At 37.3% G+C, this 14707-nt stretch overlaps 1 protein-coding gene across 1 annotated transcript in view; it reads right to left on the bottom strand.

The window, feature by feature from the left end:
- MTPN (myotrophin) overlaps positions 1-14707 on the bottom strand; it is a 71553-nt gene that overhangs the window by 24678 nt on the left and 32168 nt on the right. Inside the window, exons 2-3 of the mRNA XM_020874032.2 lie at positions 1033-1146; positions 119-202 (exon numbers count right to left, since the gene is read on the bottom strand). Coding sequence (XP_020729691.1) covers positions 119-202; positions 1033-1146 — 198 coding nt within the window. The remainder of the gene's footprint in view (positions 1-118; positions 203-1032; positions 1147-14707) is intronic.

The following is a 14707-nucleotide window of genomic DNA, read 5'->3' as shown; positions in this document are numbered from 1 at the left end:
TTATCTCTAATTTTTCTGTTCCTGATACCACACAAAATTTAAGTAAATTAATAACCAATTTAGCTTGAACAGTTAAAAAATAATAGAAAAAGCAATAAAAATCAGCAATTGACCTCACCTTTGACAGAAGCAATTTCACGCAGGAAACATGACCTTCATAGACAGCAGACAGAAGAGGTGTGATATGATGTTTATCTGGGGCCTATGAAAGAATGAGATATAGATCACTTTATCCATTTTTCATTTTTTCCTTCTCTCCAGATCATTAGTGAATGCTTGTAAATAATTGAAAATCAATGTTCTCCCATTTTTAGCTTCTTATAGAGCTGACAGAGGGGTAGGCCCACAAGCAGTTTCTCCTTAGAAGTCAGTACAGTGAAACAGAGGGAGCAGGACTTTGACCCCAGCTCAGATCTGGACTCTGGCACTTAACTGTGTGACTAGTTACTTAATCTCTCTGAGCCTCAACTCCCCACTACTGTAGGCATGCCAGTGTGAAGAGGTAACAGATGCCCACAATGGGATCAGGTGACATGGCAGTCCCTGAGATGCGAAAAGTTCATCACACTTGCTGTTAAGGTTAAACATTTTTCTGAAACTCTGAAATGCAGAAGCTACAAAAGGCAAGAATCAAGAGATAACTGCTGCCTGACTGTTGTCCAAAAATCCACTTTTAGATTTTTCGTATGACTACAGGGTCTACCCTCCATTGGGTGATAGCCATTTGCCACCTACAGATAGTGATAACTCTCAAACTGCTTTAGAACATGAAAAGGAAGCATGAACCATCTATCCATGCCTCTCACCCACCAGTTTTATCAGTTTAAAAAAATAAACTTGTTCTTGCTTATTTTAAAAAAAAAAATCACAATCATATATTTCTAAGCTACAGAAATTTGGCAAAATTTCAGACTATATTCTTACTTCACATGAGGTTTCCACCAGTAACTATTTTACAAATCTACTGAAAACAACTACCCAAAAGCATAACAACAGGAACTGTTTTCTAGAATGATAATATTCTTTACATACATTAATATCTGCTCCTTTCAGCAGCAGAAATTCCAGGATTTCAAGCTGCCCACAATCTGCTGCATAATGAAGAGGCTTTCTTCCACCTTCTAGTGTCCGGTTGACATCTTCTCCCTTAGAAGCCAAATGAAAACAGTATTCGTAAGGATGGTAGACTGAAGAAGAGAAATAAGGCATCTGCTATCTTTACTTTCTTAAATATACAAGGGTTTCATCAAAGGATTACATTTCCTGCAAAGTGAAACAAGCAACCAAGAACTTGAAATTAAATTATGCACAATGGTTAGCACACAGTATGACCTCAATTCAAACCATTAGTCAAGCTGAAAACAAACAAACAAAAGATGCTAAATGTAATGAAATATATTACTGTGCTTTATTTCTAAGGAATTTTAATCACCATCATGTTAAGATGTGACCAGCAAAGAAAAAATGTTGAGTTTAAATCATATGACATGTATTTTAATACTTCAGAGAAAGCATCACTATCACAAGGTAATCAGTATTAGCTATTAAGAATTCATTTCATTCATTCATTCACTCAACATTTAAGCCCTACTGTATGGTCAGCTCTGTGCATGGAGTGAACACTGGTAAACAGAATCAGAAATGGTTTCTGATTCTACAGAGCTTACCACCCAGTGTGGGAGGCAGATAATAATCTAATAATCACATGATTAAACATACATTTAATGGAGTTGTGAGAATTAAAGTAACTGATCTATGCAAAGCACTGAAAAAAAGGCGGTATAGCTAAAATTAACAGATATATGATTAGCTATTATTATAAGCTACCTATGTAAGTAAGTATTTATTTAAATACTGACTCAAATCCATTACTCCGTTTTTTCATTTTAAAGTTAAGGGTCATTATATAGACAAAGCATCTATTTTACAAACAATAAAACCATTAAATTCAAACAATTTGAAATCATTAAATATATAGAGGTATTTTTTTTTTCCCTTAAGGAAAAAGTTTACCTCCAGGGTTTTACATCCTCCACAAAGTATTAGAGTGAGTTATCATCTTATTTTTCAAGGGCTGGTACTTAAAAAAAAAAAAAAGGCATTCCAAGAGGTAAAACTACCTGCCTATCACAATGATCAGTGGAGGCCTCAGAGCATTAAGTCAGGAAACTAAATTACACACAGTGTTTCTGAGTTCCAGGCCAGATGTATGTTTTAAATATATTGTCTCTATGTCAAGAATTTCATCAAAAATAATTTTCCTCCTTTTTAATTCCTTGATGATAAAACCACCTTTTTCTGTTAACAGGACATGAGCAACACAGCAGTAACTTCTAAGGGATTGTTTATTCAAGTCAGTAAATGATATTTACAATAAAGCAGGCAAAATGGTTATCTGAGGAGACCTTATAAATAGTTGAGAAAAGAAGCGAAAGGCAAAGGAGAAAGGGAAAGATACACTTAAGTGAACAATGCAGAGAAACAGAAGAAAACAACAGAATGGTAAAGCCTAGAGATCTCTTTAAGAAAATCAGAGATACCAAGAGAATATTTCATGCAAAGACGGGCACAGTAAAGGACAGAAATGATATGGACCTCACAGAAGCAGAAGATATTAAGAGGTCGTAAGAATACACAGAAGAACTGTACAAAAAAGATCTTCACAACCCAGATAATCACAAAGGTATGATCACTTACTTACAGCCAGATATCCTAGAAGGTGAAGTCAAGTGGGCCTTAGGAAGTATCACTATGAACGAAACTAGTGGAGGTGATGGAATTCCAGTTGAGCTATTTCAAATCCTAAAAGAAGATGCTGTGAAAGTGCTGCACTCAATACGCCAGCAAATTTGGAAAACTCAGCAGTGGCCACAGGACTGGAAAAGGTCAGTTTTCATTCCAATCCCAAAGAAAGGCAATGCCAAAGAATGCTCAAACTACCACACAATTGCACTCATCTCACACGCTAGTAAAGTAATGCTCAAAATTCTCCAAGTCGGGCTTCAACAGTACGTGAATCGTGAACTTCCAGATGTTCAAGCTGGATTGTTCAAGCTGGATTTACAAAAGCCAGAGGAACCAGAGATCAAATTGCCAACATCCGCTGGATCACTGAAAAAGCAAGAGTTCCAGAAGAACATCTATTTCTGCTTTATTGACTATGCCAAAGCCTCTGACTGTGTGGATCACAATAAACTGTGGAAAATTCTGAAAGAGGTGGGAATACCAGACCACCTGACTTACCTCTTGAGAAATCTGTATGCAGGTCAAGAAGCAACAGTTAGAACTGGACATGGAAAAACAGACTGGTTCCAAATCGGGAAAGGAGTACGTCAAGGCTGTATACTGTCATCCTGTTTATTTAACTTATATGCAGAGTACATCATGAGAAATGCTGGGCTGGCGGAAGCACAAGCTGGAATCAAGACTGCCAGGATATGCAGCCGACACCACCCTTGTGGGAGAAAGCGAAGAAGAACTAAAGAGCCTCCTGATGAAAGTGAAAAGGTTGGCTTAAAACTCAACATTCACAAAACTAAGATCATGGCATCTGGTCCCATCCCTTCATGGCAAATAGATGGGGAAATAGTGACAGACTATTTTTTTGGGCTCCAAAATCACTGCAGATGGTGACTGCAGCCATGAAATTAAAAGATGCTTATTCCTTGGAAGAAAAGTTATGACCAACCTAGCTGCTACTGCTAAGTCGCTTCAGTTGTGTCCAACTCTGTGTGACCCCATAGACGGCAGCCCACCAGGCTCCACTGTCCCTGGAATTCTCCAGGCAAGAATACTGGAGTGGGTTGCCATTTCCTTCTCCAGACCAACCTAGACAGCATATTAAAAAGCAGAGACATTACTTTGCAACAAAGGTCCGTCTAGTCAAAGCTATGGTTATTCCAGCAGTCATGTATGGATGTGAGAGTTGGACTATAAAGAAAGCTGAGCACTGAAGAATTGATGTTTTTGAACTGTGGTGTTGGAGAAGACTCTTGAGAGTCCCTTAGACTGCAAGGAGATCCAACCAGTCCATCCTAAAGGAAATCAGTCCTGAATAATCATTGGAAGGACTGATGTTGAAGCTGAAACTCCAATACTATGGCCACCTGATGCAAAGAACTGACTCATTGAAAAAGACCCTGATGCTGGGAAAGATTAAGGCAGGAGGAGAAGGGGATGATAGAGGATGAGATGGTTGTATGGCATCACCAACACGACGGACATGAGCTTGAGTAAACTCATCGACAAGAAAGCCTGGAGTGCTGCAGGCCATGGGGTCACAAAGAGTCGGACACAACTGAGCGACTGAACTGAACTGAACTGCTTCACTGACTACACTAAAGCCTTTGACTGTGTAGATCATAACAAACTGTGGAAAATTCTTCAAGAGATGGAAATATCAGACCACCTTACCTGCCTCCTGCGAAACCTGTACACAGGTCAAGGAGCAACAGTTAGAACCAGACATGGAACAATGAACAAACTGGTTCCAAATTGGGAAAGGAGTACATCAAGGCTGTATAGTGTCACCTTGTTTGTTTAACTTACATGCAGAGTACATCATGCAAAATGCTGAGCTGGGTGAAGCACAAGGTGGAATAAAGATTGCTGGGAGAAATATCAATAATCTTAGATATGCAGATGATACCACCCTTATGGCAGAAAGCAAAGAGGAACTAAAGATTAAGGTGGGGAAACAATGGCAGTGACAGACTTTATTTTCTTGGGCTCCAAAATCACTCATCAGTGACTGCAACCACAAAATTAAAAGACACTTGCTCCTTGGAAGACAATGATAAACCTAGACAGTGTATTAAAAAGCAGAGACATTACTTTGCTACAAAGTTCTGTGTAGTTTTTTCAGTAGTCATGTAGGGATGTGAGAGCTGGATAATAATAAAGGCTGAGCGCCGAAGAACTGATGCTTTCAAACTGTGGTGTTGGAGAAGACTCTTGAGAGTCCCTTGGACTGCAAGGAGATCCATCCAGTCAATCTTAAAAGAAATCAACCCTGAATATTCACCGGAAGGACTGTGATGCTGAAGGTGAAGCATCATGCAAAGAGCTGACTCACTGGAAAAGACCCTGATGCTAGAAAAGATTGAAGGCAGAGAAGGGGATAACAGAGGATGAGATGGTTGGATGGCCTCACCGACTCAAGGGACATGAGTTTGAACAAACTCTGGGAGATGGTGAAGGACAGGGAAGCCTGGCATGATGCAGTCCATGGGGTCACAAAGTCCGACACAAGTGAGCGACTGAACAACAACAGGGCTCCTAATACGGTAAATTAACACACATTAGTGGAAAGAAGGTGTATAACATACTGAATATCACTGGAGACTGGGTGAGAGCTCCAATTCTACCATTGAGTTGTGGGACTCTTAGACTACTTTCTAAATCTTTGTTTTCTTCCCATTTTTACTCCCATCTGTAAAATGGGACTAAAAATACACATCACTGGACTTTAGTGTATCATTAAATGAAATAATCCATGCAAAGTATCTAACACAGTACCAGAAAAGGTAGTATATTTAATAAAGGTTAAGTATTATTGCTGTGGATTGACTCACACTAGTTCTAAAAGACTATCCAAAATCAGGTTAATGCAGGTTCAGAGTAATGGCTGAAATATAAAGACAGAACTTATGACACTTTACATTCAGAAACAAATTTAAAGGTAAGGCCAACTGGGAGTACCAGCTTCCTCTTTAGTCACAACTGCAGAAATGTGAGGCTCTGAGGAGAAGAAGCATTGCTTAAAATGATTTAGACAAAACTAGTTTTCCTTTCACTTCCTTTCCATTATTCATGTTAATATTAACTGGAGAGTATTAACTAGATAGGCCTTTTCAATGGAACAAAGTAAAGAAATAACTTCAGTAAGTAGTAAGACAGCTTTGTCAAAAAGCTGTTTTCCTGAAGTAAAATATGTGATACCATCCTTCTCACTTGGTATAAATGTGGAAAAGGCATATGAAAAGGAAGAGTTGTGAGTTTAAACTCCCCTTTATCCCTGCAGACACTGCCTTTACAATTCTTATTTTAGCAGACAAAAATGACAATACTGGAAAGGCTTAATGTGACTGACAGGAAAGAAAGCATCTTCTTCTGCAGGGCCTTCTGGAATTTATAGTACTAAATAACTATATTGGGAAAGTAGAAAGGTCTCAAATTAACCATCTTTGTCCTTCTACCATAAGAAAATACATGGGAAAAAGACATATGGAAATCTCTGTACCCTGCTGCAAACCTGAACATGTTCTAAAAGATAAAGTCTATTAAAAAAAATTAAATTCAAAATAAGCAGAAATCAATGAAATGGAACAGAAAAATAACAGAAATCAAAAGCTATTTCTTTGAGATCAATACAATTGATAGATCTCTAGCTAGAATGATTAGGGGGAAAAAGGACAGAGAGTGCTAACACCAGATCTTACAGACTATCATGTTCCCACAAAGAAACTCCCAGGTCACAGACGGCTACACTGCTAAGTTTTACCAAACACTTAAGAAAACGCAAATAATAATAATTCTGCACACTCTTTCAAAATAACAGGAAGGGCCAAAATGTGTTCTTTGAGGTCAGCATACTTTGATTCTGAGACAAAGATGTTACAAGTCAGGAACAGCACAGGATAATGTCCCTCACGAACACAAACGCTAAACAATTTTAGCAAATTCAATCAAATAATGTATAAAAAGTACAAGAGGCCATGACTAAGTAGTATTTATCCTAGGAATACAAGGTTGGTTGAATATTTGAAGACAGTCCACATAACTCACCATTTTAACAAACTGAAAAAAAGAAAAATCGTATAATCATCTCAAAAAGCATCTGACAAAATCCAACATCCTTTACTGATAAAAGTTCAGCAAACTAGGAAAAGGAGGACATCTCTCTGGACTAATGAAGGGCCTCTACAGAGGAAGTACAATTAACATCATACTTAACTGGTGACAGACTGAATGAATGCTTTTCTTCTAAAACCAGGAACAAGACATCTTTTTTCTACCACCTATATTCTACACTGTAGTAAAGGTTCTGAACAGTGCAACTAGGGAACAAACAAACCTCATCCATTTTGAAAAGGAAGAAGTATAACTGTTTTTGTTTGCAGATGATGTGATAGCTATGTAGAGGAAAGTCCAATGGAATCTACCGAAAAGGTACTAGAATAAGTAATTTTAGCAATGTTAAATAAAGAACAAAAGATCAATATACAGACTCAACTGCTTTATACAGCACCAGCAATTAATAACTGCAAGCCAAAACTAAAACCAGTATTATCTACAATAGCATACAAATTTATAAAACACCTGGTAATAAGTCTGACAAAAAATACAATACCTATATACTTAAAATCACCAAACACTGTTGAGAGGAATTAAGAGAGGATCTAAATAAATCAACAGAGAGATAAGCACATTCATGAGTGGGGAGACTGACTACTGCAAAGATGTCAATTTTCCACAGATTGATAAACAGATTCAACGCAATACCAATTAAAATCCTAGCAGGCTCTTAAAAAAAGAAACTGACAAACTGACCCTAAATTTCATGTGGAAAAACAAACCATCTAGAACAGCCAAAACAACTTTGAAAAGAAAGAACTGGAGAGCTAACAATATCTGATTTCAAAAATTATTAAAAACTGCAATAATCAAGAAAGCATGGTACTGGCATAAAGATATAAAATATAGAAACTAATATATACTAATAAAAAGCAGAATAATAGTTACTTACTGCTGTATTATGGAAGGGAGGGACTACAAAGGGGCACTTGATGGTGATGGAATCCACCAAATTCATTATCTTGATTGTGGTGATGGTTTCATGATTGTATACATGTCAAAACTTATCCAGTTGTACTCTTTAAATATCTGAAATTTCTTGCATTTAAATTATACTTCAATAACATAGATTTTCCTAAATCAAGTCTCTGTGGCTCTGTTCTTGATGCTAACTAAAATTCGATGTAGAAGAGGGGCAGTAATGACTAACAGTACCTTCATGGGAGACTTAAAAAGCAAAAGCTACTTGGGATCAAGTTATTTCATTGTTAATGATAAATGAAAAGCTCCCGACCTCTGTATTCTATAACTCAACAAACTAGATGGAAGAAAAGTTCTAAGGTGGAATAAGTGTGAATCAGTATGGCCTCTACTAGCTGGGTGGGCTTCAGATATCAAAACAACTGTCTGCACTGCTAGGGAAAAAAAAAAAAATCTTACTAACCTCAACTTCCAGCTCCATTATGCCGACCCCATTCCTTCCCACTGTCTTTTGCTCAGTTAATTCCTACTAATCCTCAAACTTCCTCTGAAAAGTCATCTTTGAGTAATATGACCTTCACAGGGGTACCCAAAGCAGCTTGTATATTTATTTCCCTGTATCACATTCAACTCAGTCTGCCTCTATCTGTATCCTCTATGAATGCAGGTCACACATCATGTCACTATTAGTTACTTTTGCAGCTCCAATGCCTATATAGTTTCTGATACATAGTAAATTTTACATAATAGAAGCTTTTATACTGAACAAATGTGAAACTGCTGAAGTGACAGACTTGGAAGTAAGTCATACACACCATCTTCTACTTCAAGCAACCACTGATAATGCATTAGTTATCCAGTAATAGCAGCAGTGACTTGAGACCAGTGCTATGTTTACTAATGGAGGGATTGGAATGACAATTTCACCAGCTCCCCAGCAGTTGGAGAGGTGTTAACTTCAGTAGTGGTGGTGAAATAGGGAAGGAAGGCAGTGCTCTATCTAGTTCCTTTTTCCTCACTCTCAGTTGGCATCAGTGATCAGAAGAGAGGACGTCAGATACCTATTCTTCACCTTCATTCTAACTTCATGAAGCATTACCAGCTACAGAGAAAAATCTAACCCTAATTTTGTCTCCCAGATTCTGGGGACAGAAGTGAGAGATGCACAATTTCAACAGGTCCCTTAGCATTACATGGCAATCTTACCATGTTCCTGTTTATCTTGCTTTTCCACATTGCACAGAGACTATTTTAAATCTCTTCCACTTTTTGTAAGCCTCCTCCTTTTTATTCTCTGCAGATAACCCTGTATTATTCTCCAAACAGAAAATGGTCTTCAGACATGAATTTCCTCCTGAACGTCTCTCTACACTTTCCTGCAACTGACAAATCCTTTCCTATCTAAAGACAATCCCTCACGCAAGTTTTGAGTATCACCCTTTTTTGTTGTCTTAAAAAAACTCATTTCTTTGTTACCCCTTTTCCTGCCTGTTTTCAACCTCTCCTGCTCTAATGGCTCCCTTTCATCAGAATATGTCACTCACAACTCTTCATTAAAAAAGCAACAGCAACATAGAAGTCTATCCTTAGGCCTGACATCCACCTTTTAGTTACTATTCTTTCTCCTCCCTTTCATAGCTAAACCTGCCAAAACAATTGTGAATATCTGCTATCTCCAGTTTCTCACTTCCTGTTCTAATCTGGCTTCCACCCTCATTATTATACTATAGCCATTTTTTGCTGACGTCAAAGACCCCCATGTTGTGAAATGCAAAGGTTATCTCTTAGCCCTCACCTTAACTGATGTCCCAACATGACAAAGTGGATCACTTCTCCCCTTTTAAAGCACCCTGTCTTCCCCTGACTTTAGGGACACCACATTATCATAGTTTTCCTTCTGCTCTCTGACTACTTCTTTGTTGTTTCCTCTTCTGATTTGTCCACTTCTAGGAGATGTTTAAAACTAATTTTTGAGATCCTGAATTCAGATTATCATATACAATTCAGTTGATAAAAACTGGTTAGCTTTATAGTCCAGTAATAGTATACACCTTGATTACATCTTCAGTGATAGTTTTTATGTTTTTAAAGACATCATGCAGTAACATCATGCAATAGTATCATATCATGTGTCACAGAGTTGGACAGCAACAAATTCTCACCATGATGTGTGTGTAAACAACCAGGCAGGTGACAAATAACTGCACACAGCTTCTATTTACCACACACAGTTCAGGTAAAGCAGGCTGGCAAATCTAACTTCTCAACACATCCAGGCCTGTCTAGCTTCACTTTTCCCTGTTTAACAAGAATAATTTATCCAGTATCATTTTACTCTCCTTTCTGTCATTGCAATGTGAAGCCTGTTGGTTGTTATAGAACAGATTTTGGTTACATTAAAATTATACTTTTTACTATATTTTTCTTATACCAAGAAATCTGTTTTGAAGCTATTTTAATTTGTTTTTAAATATAATATATTCTACTTGACAATCAGTGAAGAGACTTTCAAAAAGCTTACAAATTCTTTTGTGTGTATACATTTTCTAGGTAAACAGCCCAGGTCACTTTTCATCAGATTCTCAAAGGGTACACCATGATCCCTGAGAAGTCAGGAAGCCCTTCCTTGAACTTTCCCACTTTATGACGGGAAGCAGCATTACACAGTGGAAAGACCACCAGACAGGAACCCTCAGTGCTGTTACCTCTGCTACTGCCCGCAATGAAGAGAAGCTCGGAAGACCTTCGTTTCCTCACTGGAAACTCTGCAGCCGGAGCAGATGACCTCTTAGGTCGACAACTGTTCCCCCCTTGTATTGGAGACCAGGGAGAACAGGTGTTTCTATACTTCTGCCCATGAAAACAAAGGAGTAGCTTAAGAGACTGGAAGCGGAAAATGGCTGCTACATAGGTACATTTAACTTTCCACACAAACTGGATCCACCATGAAGGTTTAATACAACAACATGAATGATGTAAAAAATACATCTACATTTCAAAGTAAAAAAATTTTTTTTCCAAACCTAATTCTTAGAGTTGTTTTGCTAACAAAAGTAGGCAATGGTTTTTAAAAAAAATGCAATATGGTATTTGAAAAAGACACACTACTTGCAATCAATTTAATTCAACAAACATTTACTGAGCCTACTATAAGTTAGGCACTGTGCTACTTGCTTGGGATAAAATAGGAAGGCTGAGCCCTGATTAAAAGAATTTGCTTTTTGGGAAGCTAGCATGCAAATAAATGAATGCCATTTAGTTAAGTACCACAAAATACAGTGGAACCTTAATGAAATCAATATTCAACAACTTCATCTTTTACTGCCATTTAACTTTTCATGTATTTATATCTTGTATTGTTAATTCAATGTCCTTAGGGGTCAGATACCATATCTTAATATTTTTTCATTTGCACCATAATTCTAAACATGGTTCTTTTAAACCTTTAATAAAAATTTGTTTTGATTGCTAATTATAACAGCATATTCTAAAATGCTAAATTAAGGAATAACAGTATTCAACAAGGTGTCTACTGATTTGGAGAGTGCGGATGTATGCATAAGTGTATGTGTGAGAGAGTGGTACCTGGAGAAATTAAATAATATATTATGCTGTATGGAATTTTCATAGGCCAACAGGAAATCCAGGTGCTCATTTGGAAAGCACCCACAGATACATTGTTGCTGTGAACTGAACTGAAAGTCACTCAGTTGTGTCCAACTCTTTAGGACCCCCATGGACTATAGTCCATGGAATTCTCCAGGCAAGAATACTGGAGTGGGTAGCCTTTCCCTTCTCCAGGGAATCTTCCTAACCCAGGGATCAAACCCAGGTCTCCTGCATTGCAGGCAGATTCTTAACCAGCTAAGCTAGCTACCATGCTAGCTTCCCAAAAAGCAAATTTACCAGAAGCCCCTGTTGCCGTGAGGCTTCACTGAAATAAGGTAATGTATTTGGCACAGGAAGCACTCAATAAATGTTAACTGATAATATTATCAGAGGTCTCAACAGTTCTCATTTGAATAGTTTTACAATCAATTTTCCCACTTTCAACAATTTAAAAAATGTAAATCAAGTAAATCAATGTTCCTGAAGAGTAACAGAGGAACACTGATCACACCTCTTCCTCACGCAAAAAAATTTCAACTGCTCCCTTTTGTTAAACAGAAAATCTTTGTCACAATACCCAAGTCATCTTCAATACCAACTTAACATTTGGACTTTTTTATTCTCAGACTCACTGCTCCCAACATATCTGGGAACACTTTGTTGCTCTTCTTGGTCTACTGAAATTCCACTTGTCCTTTAAGATCTATTTGCTCTATGAAACTTTTACCTGATACTCTCCCCACCTCCCACCCTTGATACTCTTGATAAACAACTTCCTCTGTTTAATTCTTACAGTTCTTATTTATATGTCTTTTACTACATTTATCTTTATTTAATCAGGTGTATGTCATTTTGATGATAACTCCATTAAAGAAAGGACAATGCCTTATGTATATACTGCCTACATACCATGTCTATGGATGACTTGTACTTAACAGTCCAATTTAAAGAATTAGTGTATTCATTTATACCACGTTTGTCACACTATGTAACCTTTTGCTTACCAAAACATATACAAAACAAATATAAGGAGGTATTTAAAAAACAGCTGAGTGTCTGAAAGTCACATAATCTCACTGTTGGAAAGGACTCTGTCATCTAATTCAACCGTCTATACTGTATTTGAATCCCTGCTGTGTATGCCCAACATACAACTGAATCTCTCTAATGAGAGGCAATTCAAGACCTTACAAGTCAGTCTATCCCTGCTTTAAATGCTGGAAAATTCACTGCTTACTGGTTTTGAGCCTGTTCGTTGGGGACACATGGAACAAGGAGTTCCCCCTTTCATTAGATTACTGTTAAGTAGCCATGGTACTAAAATGAAATCTTTTCTATATGATTTGCTGTCATCTTGAAATTCAGTTACTGACTTTCTGAGTATACATGGAGGGCCATTACATAAACTACTATTAAACTGCATCTTAAAATGGTCATCTTCTTTTTCCAGGCTCCCAAGTTCTTTCTAGATTTTTATTAAAAGAGTTTTGTTAGTCCTCATCTGCCTTTCCCTCCAGTTGCATCTCACCTATCCTCATTATGGTCACCTAAAGACATTTATTAAAAAATTAAATAAGAAAAAGACTAGGCAAAGAGCCCCACCAGTGTCAGAAAACTTCCTTCAATTTGCTGCATAAAGAGACAGGTATTGTATTTGCGTACCACCCTTCAAACTATCTTAGATCTAGTTCGTCACACTCTCTTCTAACCATCCTTTCCCATATTGCCCCAAGCATAACATTCTAACATCCATAGTTTTAATGAAATGCTTGAGATTTCCTTTATCTAACAGTCAAGAACAGAAAAAAAGGGAACAGAATATTTCATACCTTAAAAGTAATTTTATATGATTTTGATATAATGAAGAGATTAAAGTTAAACCCCAAAAGGACACATTATACCCAATGCTAATATAATATGTTTACAAGTTTTGACATTATCTGAATTATGTCCAGATTTAAAAGGAAAGCAAACTGAACTCCAGTATGAGTAACATATTCTGAGGGAAACATTCTCTGATATGCCTGTCCTAACTTTTGGGAAAAGAAGCAGGAAGAGACATCCAAAAAAAGCTCAGACACTACTTGCATATTCATTCTTAGCTGCAGAGCCTGCTCCCAAGAGAGAAAACAAAGTGATCTACTAATTCTCTACTCATAAAGGATCATCTTATGCAGAGACAGAGTCAGAGACCTAAGGCACATTCCTGTCTGAAGAATTTTTTCTGAAGTTTATTAGAAGCAGGCAATATCAATATAAAGTATAAACGATTTCACATCAGGCCAACAAAGTCACCTCAAGCTAGCATTCTTCTAGCACACGAGGCAGAAGCAATCATCACATCCTATCTATTCACATACCCTGAAACTGGACAGCTTTCCCACTTTAAAAGGTAAGTAACACAAGAAAAACAATATGGGAATGTATAAGAATTAATCACATAGCAAAAGAAAAAGACTATCACACTGAAATCTCAAGAAACCTAATTTTATTTAGCAAGCACTTACAGCGTGACCAAAATGGAATCCAAAAGACATGGTTTCTTTGAAACAGGTACTTTAAGACGAAAACAGGCAAACATACACAGTGAACAAACTGAGATGCCAACCGATAGGAAAAGCAAGTTGGCTAAGAAAGTAAAATGTAGCAAGAAAATAAAAACTGTAATAGCAAAATTAAAATATGCACCAAAGTCAGTAGAATTGGGCAGCACTACTCAAATTAAGAAAGATTAAATAAAGAATTGAGAACAAGCTTATCTTTCAGAATATGAAGGGGATAAGGAAATAAAATTAATTTTTTAAAAAGTATAATTAGATTGCTAGGAGAAATATCAATAACCTCAGATATGCAGATGACACCACCCTTATGGCAGAAAGTGAAGAACTAAAGAGCCTCTTGATGAAAGTGAAAGAGGAAAGTGAAAAAGTTGGCTTAAAGCTCAACATTCAGAAAACTAAGATCATGGCATCTGGTCCCATCACCTCATGGCAAATAGATGGGGAAACAGTGGAAACAGTGGCTGACTTTATTTTTCTGGGCTCTAAAATCACTGCAGATGGTGACTGCAGCCATTTAGTTAAAAGATGCTTACTCCTTGTAAGGAAAGTTATGACTATCCTAGACAGCATATTAAAAAGCAGAAACATTACTTTGTCAACAAAGGTCTGTCTAGTCAAGGCTATGGTTTTTCCAGTAGTCATGTATGGATGTGAGAGTTGGACTATAAAGAAAGCTAAGCACCGAAGATTTGATGCTTTTGAACTGTGGTGTTGGAGAAGACTCTTGAGAGTCCACTGGACTGCAAGGAGATCCAACCAGT

The sequence above is a fragment of the Odocoileus virginianus genome, chromosome 1 (genome assembly GCF_023699985.2).
Source record: "Odocoileus virginianus isolate 20LAN1187 ecotype Illinois chromosome 1, Ovbor_1.2, whole genome shotgun sequence".
NCBI lineage: Eukaryota > Metazoa > Chordata > Mammalia > Artiodactyla > Cervidae > Odocoileus > Odocoileus virginianus.
The sequence above is the reverse complement of the archived record's forward strand: the minus strand, read 5'-3'. Positions and strand labels throughout refer to the sequence as shown.